The following is an 8977-nucleotide window of genomic DNA, read 5'->3' on the forward strand; positions in this document are numbered from 1 at the left end:
ATAATACTACTTCTATATTTTTTACAGTTATTCACGAAGTTGATAAAATGTTTTCTTTAATCAATTTGTATATTATTGGAACAATAAATCCGAAAGAAATAATATATCCGAATAAATTTTAAATTTTCAAAATAATATTAAATTTTCTCGATCAACTTCGTAAATCATTTTATACGTTATCTTAAAAAAAAAAGAAGCATATATATGATTGGAGATGTTTTGTTAGCGAAGAAACAATTTTAATATATTTTATATTACACAACATTATTATAATTATAATATATGATATGAATGCTTAAATAGTTTATATAGGCAATTATAGAAAATACTGTTATGTACTTATTAACGATAAATGACACTTAAGAGAAGACCATTATAAATTATTGTAACTCTGTATTTATTTCTATTCATAAAATCTCGCTATCAGTAATAGGTCAAACGGACTTAGATTACATTTAACGCTACAAAAGTAATTTTTTATTGTAGGAAAGGAGAAAAGGGGGTAAGAAGCTAGAGGAGACACGAGAGATGATTCATTTAATTATGAATAAAATGATTAAAAACACCAATATAGCAGTCAACACTCCAATGGCTACCCATTGACCCCGATCTAAAACAAACGGAAAGTAACATCACATGCGTCACTCGAGACTCTTACTAGATCGATATGAATGATTTACCAGATTAAAATGCGATAATGTTTCTATGGAGATACTGGTATCGTGATTAACGATAACATCCTGACCACCTGATACTAGACAAAGACTACATCGAGATTTTGGAATAATTTTTAACACCTACATTAAGTTTGCTCGCAAAAAAAAACATGGCAAACATATTTTTAATTTTAATTTTATATATGTAAAATTATATTTATGGTAAATAAAATAAAATCTATAAGATTTTGATGAAATCAATTATAACATTTATATAATTACTCACGAAATTATGAAATATGTACATATATTAAAAACTTTATAAACTATTTAGGAACGTAGCACATATTATTATTTAATTATTTTATTGCATTCTTTCAGTACACACTACTTTAAAAACTTTTATAGGATTTTTAAAATTTAACTTCGTATAAATAGATAATTTCGTGAGAAATCGTAGATATCAATTTAAAAAAAAATTAAGGAAGCAGGAATATTTACAGTTGTTTACAGCTCACAATACAAATTGGTTCTTGTGTTTTATTCGTCAATGTATTCTATTTTCTTCTTTTTTTTCACAATTGGTCGTCGACGAGAAAAAAAAAAGATAACAATGATACTACGTCTTCATTCGATTACAATTACAATCTACGCTCTCTCTCTCAATTCGCAGACATATTAATTGTCTCGTGCAACTGTCTTCTCCAACAAAGAAATATATATAATTATTGTTATACGTATATATGTATTTTAACATTTTTCTTATATAGTTTTTTCAATTTTGAAAATCTCTCATTCTGATTGTGAAGATGTTATATTTCTTCAATTTCAAGATAATCTCTAATAAAATAATTTGTACAAGATTCTTCTGAGATAGATTTACACTTTTGATTTATTTAATCTTTAAATTTCTTGATTTAAACTTTCTATTTTTTGTGTTTCCCGATTCTTGAAGTCTACAATTTTTCACAACTATTTTATTCATACATTTTCTTAAATGTTTAAATTCTTAAGAAAATTTAATTTCTTAGACTTCTAATATTATATGCTTTTTTTAATTCTCAGATTTAAAATTTTACCTTTTTATACCTTTGAACTTTCTTAACTTTTTACTTGGAAAAAAAGATTCTTATCTTTCAAATCAGCTTTTTTGCAAGATTTTAAATTGTTCAATTATTTTTCATATTCATATGTTTTCTAAACTATCATGTTGAATCTTTATCTTTTCTAAATTATTTCATTTACTTATGCATTTATTTTTTCAATCTATTCACGAATATAGAACTGAAATACATCTTTCGAGATTATCCTGTACATTTCTCTAGTGCTTAAGTTTATGTCGAATAACCACACTATTCTGCAACATACAATTCTACGAACAATAATCCCACGGATATCTGGTCCGTCCCGATTTTGATTGACTACATTCACATTTGTCAAAAGAGGGCTCGATATCTTTGGTAATTACCATTATAACAAACTACGTAAACTTACGTAGCAACAGTTAAAATTAATTAGGTCTTGTGTAATACTTCTCTAAAATTTACACTGGCCGTTATAATATATTCATCTACAATGATCTATGCCACAAAATATTATTCGTCTGCATCTAAAGGATCTCTTAATTTTATTTTCATCGTTATTTTATGTCTACTTACAATTAGTGCTAATTGTAATTAGTGGAAAAGGCATAACAAAAATGTAAAACAGTGATTAATGTCATTGGACCAAAACAAAAAATGTTAATATTTAGATTAGTTACTTTTATTAGCACGAATAATTTATAAAATTAATCTATTATTTACTAAATATTTCTAAATTATTTCTGGGTATTAGAATTAAAAAAGAAAGCTATTAAATTATCTCTAATTATTAAATATTATTAGATCAAAATGATCACCAATTATTATTAATATCAGCTAGCTAATAAATTATTTACTAAAAATTATTCAATTATACAAGATATAATCAAAATATATTATAAAAATATATCTTAATTTTAAAAGTATTAACAGTAATCAAATTATACTATGAAAATAATTCAATAAGAATTCAATTAAAATATAAATAACAGAAAATATGTAATATAATTAATACAGTGGCACAAAATAATACTTTTTAAATAATTTAGACATAATTTAGTAAATAATTTTTTGGAATGGTGATATTAGTCCACATTATACAACAGCTAATCTTGCAGTAATATGTTACATACATTACATGTAGACTACCCAACATGTGCAACATCTCCCTCTCTTCAACAATAGAGTTTTTAAACAAATTTAAGACTCATCTTTTTCTAATTTAATGGGAGATTGTTGTAAAACTCTAATTTTTAATTTCTAAGCATTCCTAAAATTGTGCTTGTTACATAAAACGCGAAAATTCCGCTACAAATATGTAGAATTAATTATATTCTCCAGATTTTAAATGACCACTTTCCTTCATCTAAACAATAATCTAAGGGATTAAAAAACAATTCAATGGCATCAATAAAAAAGTACTGTAACATTTTAGAAGTATTATTTGTATCTCCTTCTATACACATATATGTATGTTATATATTTTATTTTATATATTTATCTTTTTATATTTAGCTTGCGTTTTTATTTAAATTAAGGTTGAAAATGTATCCGAAAATGCAGTTACAATATCTTTTATTGGTACCCTTGAACTGTTTAAAGGCGCAGGACAATTAGCACCAATTAATCGCTGGAACACAAAAAACAATTGGCGATCGTGTTGGATAGGGAGGAGAGAGAGGAGGGTTTGTTATCAGAGACGAGATCAGTGACGCTGGATGTCACCGGAGTAGTAGGGGCGGGAATGTAATTGTTATAGTTACCATTACTCATGTGCAGCACCTTGGCCATCTTCTTCATAGTAGCGTCCAACTTGGAATCTGTCGTCTCTAACTCATTCCCGTATTCATCCAACATCCTGTAAGGATTTTATCTTGATGTTGTCGTAATGATAATAATGATATATATAAATAATAATCTAATAATAATTAAACTAATAATTAATATATATTTCATTATTGTCAACAGAGTGTTATCGTTATATGTAATTTTTAATATTTTACTTGCAAGGGATCATAAAGTTTGATTATGGTATTAATATTCAGTGTAATTTTTTTTAAGCAACTCTAAAGAACGTAATAAGAATGACATTTGCTCACACAGCTTGTTCGTCCAGTTCACTGTTGATTTGCCTGGATACTGTTTTTAATGTGCCGACTGTTTCCCCAATCATGTCTAACTGTTCGTCCTGCTGCATTATCATAGAATTCTGCTGCTGAATAGTATCACTGAGAAACTGTCTGTTTGGACTATCTATTTCGTTTTCTAGCTTGCTGTATTTAGTAGTGCCATGATTGGCCGGCACCCTCGCCGGGCTGTTGTCCAAAAGCGGCTAAAAATATATAATAAACTAAGTATCGTAATGCAAGTGTCAATAGATACAACAAAATCATTAACAAATTCATATTAAATTCACTTATATTTATATACATTTTCAGACCATACGTGTCACATATTTAATGTTTAAAATTTGATAATTGCGAAGTCATTAATAAAAGAAACAAAAATATATGGAATTTATCACAAATTAAATTAAAAGCCAAGGCTAAAAATTGTCTCCTGCGAATTCTCGGAGATACGATTTTCTCCGAGACAAATTCTAATTACTGCGAAACTTAATCGAGCTTCGATAATGAAAGGTTTGAATACCGTGTATACCATTGTCGTTTACGAGTGTTGGTAGACCGATTTATCAATTCCACAACGCGCGAACTGTCAAAATAACGCTAATTGACAAGACATGACGAATCAGTTTGTTGAGGTTAGAGTTACTGAGTCACTGCGTCAACTAATGTAGCAAAATGATAATGTTCAATACCGACAAAAAAATTGGACGCAGTACCGACAGATGTCACTGTCGCTGAATAAAGCTGAAAACAGCTGCGAATTGCCTATGTTTGTAAACAATTTTAATTTTAACTTGAAAAAATCCGCTTTAAATTTGGTGAAAATAAATAATTGAGAATTCGTCTTATCTCAAAGATAAGAAAATGAAAGCCTACTTTTATTAATTTAGCATTAATTCCTGTATAAAATAAACAAAGGGAAATAAATAAAGGAAAATTCGCAATTGAAAACTGCGAATGCAGATTCAATCAAGTCTTAACAGAAAAATTCGTATTCGATTTAAGTTGAAATTCAAACTCGAATTTAGGTTTATGGCTTTAATTTGCGATGTGCTAATTATTTAGATTACGAGTGTTTTTGCAAGAAAACATCAGACTTTAAAAAAAAAATCCTTACGTCCATAAGAAAGTACAGGTTAAATCGTGAAGAATTTAAATTGAAATGCACTCCTTTGAATTTTAATCTGTATAGCATATTATGGTCATTCAAGACATACAAGAAGTATTTCCATGTGATACAAAGTGCTATATTAAATGCCATAGAAGAGTATGATGCGTAAGTGCTGTACATTCTTAATAGATAAAAGTTTAACGATAGATCATTTGTCGACATTAGTTTTTTCATTCTTTGCAAAATGATCGAAATTGACAGATTTTTGCTGAACATGCATATATTTCCCGATTCATATCTTTCTCACTAATTTTTACTCTTTACTTAATTTCTTTTATCGTCTTTATTCTTTTTTTTTGTATTTCTTTCTTTCTTGTTAGATTATTCTGATATACTGTTTACGTTATTCGATTGCAACGTATTTTCGGTAGCAACGTATGTATATGTAATACAATCTAATACCTGGCATGCTACAGCTAAATACAGTTAATGATACAGATATGCCGGGAATATTATAACGTAAAGCGAAACGCAATGTATAATATATACAAACCTGTCTCGCCGTGCTGTCGCGATCCCGGCTCCTGCTCAAGTTCAATTTGTCCTTCATGATCTGCGAAAGGTTTAACAAGCGAGTAGCATTAAGGTGATATTAGTCTCGCAAAACGCGGGCGCTTCCGTGAACGTGGGTTAATATAATGTAAGCATTGCGTGGCTATGAATCGTAATAGCAAAGATGTAGCGAGATATAATCGCAGTGATTATGTACAATAAATTATACTACTAAACATTGTAATTTATCTTACGTAATGATAGAGTGATTATCGAAAAGATATTTTGAAAGTGGACATTAGAAATTTAATAATCGTAGCGCGGCGACAACTTTCAATTGATTGTCACACAGAAATCTCGACATTTATCTCCGCATACATATAGAACGGTTATATTAAGTATACGAGATGTTTAATTAATTACCTTGACTTCGTCTCGCGCCTGCTCGATAAAGCTCCGCTGAACGGTCAGCTCCTTGTTGTCGATCTTGAACTTTGTTGGGTTCTTCTCAACGATACGTGCACACACACACACATTAAGGACGATATAGAAAATTCAGATTCGATAGAAGATTAGATTTTAATTGGATACGAATTTCAACGTTTGAATTCCTAAATATATATCCAAAATTCAAACTCGAGCGCATTTAAGTACGGATTCGAAGTCAAATCCAAATCTCAAGTACGTTCACGCGGATCGAATTCCAAATTCGATTACAGCAAATTGGAATGAGTTGCAGATTGAAAAAGGATATAGATAGTGTCCTCGAGATCGTCGAGGTCCCATTCGATGGAACGAAGCGCTTTCCGCAGCTCGGTGGTGGTCCAATCGAGTTCGTCCGTACGGGAGATCGCTGTGGCCGAGCCGCTCAGCGGTATACCGCCGGTCGGCGACGCGATCGAGACATTCTGCAGCTCGCTCCAGCGCCCGTACAAGCCGCGATTCTTGTTCAACGCCTTGCACACCTCGCTGAAACAGTCCAAGCCAATTAAGACGCCGCCGGTTACGTTTGATAGCCTTATATCTAAACATTCGCACAATTATAAAGCATAAGCATATGTAAATCAATCGACGATGCGTCGATTAATATAACATGGCAAGTTTAAAGTCCAAAATCACAATTCGAATTTTAAATTCAAAGTAAATCTGATTAAACTCACATACATTTATGCTTAAGTACACACGCACATTTATGTTCATCTAAATTCACATTTATATATAAAATAATTTAGCTTTATGAATACATTTTTACACAATTATGCAAATTTACTCAGAGTGCAAGATCTGTTCTTTTTCTACTATCTGTTCCTTTCTCTTTTAAATTTCTGCCTAATTATTTATATTTAATAATTAGACAATTGCCTTTGCGATTCTTCATTTATGTATATAACAACTCTTGCAATATTTCATATTACGTTATATTATTCATTATAACGCAATTACGTAATAATGCCATGTTTATGCAATAATGCTTTATTAAATTTGCTGACATTTGTTATTTTAAATTGCAGCGCTAACTTTAAATAAACTCTGCATTAAATTAAATTTTATTAAAGGAAATTATATATTCTTTCGCTCACGTTCGAGGGCTCTATTAAATTATTACATTATTTAATAAATAATCTAATAATTATTGAAATAATAAGACATAATAATAAGGTAATATCAATAATTATATTATCCAATAATTATTGAATTATTTAATAACTATTAATTATTCAATACTACGCGAACTGGTGCTCGATTAGAAAAAAAAAATCATAGATTAAAATATCTGCGATTGAGAAGTGCCGATCCGCGCGGACCGCTCCGTTGTTTCTTTCGCCGAAAGAATCGCGCCGACAGAAGCTGTCAACAGACGCTGTCAACGCGCAACGTTCTGCAATCTGCAACATTTATACGGAGGATCCATCACGCGTATCGGTCTGTCACTGTCCGAGTGTTGTCCCTGATGTCGGGGCAATATGTCAGCCGGAGATAACTGTCGCGCTATCGCGAGAAGCGATTTCCTTAAAACAAGAAGAGTCGAGCGATAACGTCCCGAATTAAAATCTGCTATCTCGCGTAAATTCACGCCTAATCCGGCGATATCGCGGCGATACGGGATCTTATCGGTCGGCGGCCGTGTGTTATCGGCGTGTTTGCAAGCGCTCGCTCCTCCCCCGCGCGCGCTCACTCATCGCGCCGCGCGCGATCCCTACCCTCCATTGCCCCTCTTCAACCCTCTCCCGAGAGAGGAAAATATCCACGACGATGACACACTGGGGATTCACGCGTACTCGAAAAAAGAGACGCCGTTCCTTTTTCCTCTCTCTCTCTATCTCGTCGCGATTCGCGCGAGTTGCACCCGTCGCGATCGCGCGGACGGAAAATCGATGGCACTCTCTCGACGGCACACACGTTCCCCGCGGCGCACTTACTCCTTGACGACAAAGAACGGGTTCTCCAGCGTCATTCCTCCAACCGCTCCGTCTTTGAATTTAAAGCCTGGACCGCGGCCTGGCGTCTCGCCGCGACGGCCGCGCGGCACCCTCGGTGGAAGCGCGCTCGCGCCTCGGCCGCTCGCTCATCGGTGGGGACGACGAGGAGAGTCTCGAGAGCGCGACCGGAGGTCCTCCGCCGAGGAGAACGGCGCGCTCGCGGCTGGGCCTCGCGTGCGGCTGGGACCCTCCGCGGTGCGCGACGATCCCGTCCTCCGGTTGTCTCCGGTGACTAGCCTCGCGGGGTGCCCAACGCGGCGCGCGGACGGTCGGTGAGTCGTGAGGGAGCGCGGATCTCTCAGAGTGGTGGAGTGGACTCTGCCCCGCACTCGCACCGTCTCGCACTCGCGCGCGAGCTACCGTGACGTCTGCTCCGGCTCCGGCGCCGCGCATCGGTATTTATGCGACTCAACCCTCGTGGACGCGCGCGCCCCGTCGCGGCGCGTCGCGGCGCGTCGCGGCGCGACGACGTGCGACGACGCGCGCGATGGCGGCCGGCCGCGATTATTGATTCGCCGCGCGTGAACGTGCCGTGCCGTTCATACCGCCGCGATGACGCTTTTGCGCGCCTCATTTTTGGACTGGCGGTGCATTATACAGTCAATTATATGTATAATGTATTATCAGAGAGAAGCGTGAGAGTGGTCTCGTCGACCTTTTGCGTGGAACCGGCGATCTCTTCCGTGTCCTTTAATACGAAGCATATATGCTTTCTCGAGAAGATCTTATTAATAAAACATTCTAGAACATTATTGTTACATAATAATTAACGAACAATTTTTATTTTTTATTATGTTTTATCGTAAGAAATAAGTTGCCGCGCTTTATACGTAAATTACTTATTTGTCATAATAAATTTGGAGTAATTTTAATGTTACATTATAATTAAATAATATATTATTTAAACTATAGTTTAAATTTAATTACGCATCTGTGGAGATGCACAAAGGATCATAAATATTGTTAAAAG

General features: G+C 34.3%; 1 protein-coding gene across 2 annotated transcripts; it reads right to left on the bottom strand.

Annotated features, from left to right (window-relative positions):
• Positions 1 to 203: 203 nt before the first annotated feature.
• LOC105458825 (syntaxin-6) lies at positions 204 to 8048 on the bottom strand. Of its 2 annotated transcripts, XM_011704390.1 has the most exons (7): positions 7948 to 8047; positions 6282 to 6496; positions 5951 to 6045; positions 5529 to 5588; positions 3838 to 4070; positions 3502 to 3596; positions 204 to 610 (listed from the first exon to the last, which is right to left on the bottom strand). In XM_011704390.1, the coding sequence occupies exons 1-7, from the start codon at positions 7980 to 7982 to the stop codon at positions 534 to 536; spliced, it is 810 nt and encodes a 269-aa protein (XP_011702692.1). In that variant the 5' UTR covers positions 7983 to 8047; the 3' UTR covers positions 204 to 533. The 2 variants fall into 2 exon arrangements, with proteins under 2 accessions (XP_011702692.1, XP_011702691.1); XM_011704389.1 differs by lacking the exon at positions 204 to 610 and having other exon boundaries at positions 2740 to 3596; positions 7948 to 8048.
• Positions 8049 to 8977: the final 929 nt, after the last annotated feature.

This window comes from Wasmannia auropunctata, unplaced genomic scaffold (genome assembly GCF_000956235.1).
Source record: "Wasmannia auropunctata unplaced genomic scaffold, wasmannia.A_1.0 LD334294.1, whole genome shotgun sequence".
In the NCBI taxonomy this organism is placed as follows: domain Eukaryota; kingdom Metazoa; phylum Arthropoda; class Insecta; order Hymenoptera; family Formicidae; genus Wasmannia; species Wasmannia auropunctata.

Bases quoted from the DNA above. Each gene is read 5' to 3' on its own strand.
- LOC105458825 (XM_011704389.1), bottom strand. From the start codon at position 7,982: ATGACGCTGGAGAACCCGTTCTTTGTCGTCAAGGA. The intron at 6,497-7,947 runs GTAAGTGCGCCG...GGACTGTTTCAG, and splicing joins CCGTTCTTTGTCGTCAAGGA to CGAGGTGTGCAAGGCGTTGA. The intron at 6,046-6,281 runs ATATCCTTTTTC...GTGTGTGTGCAC, and splicing joins CGATCTCGAGGACACTATCT to GTATCGTTGAGAAGAACCCA.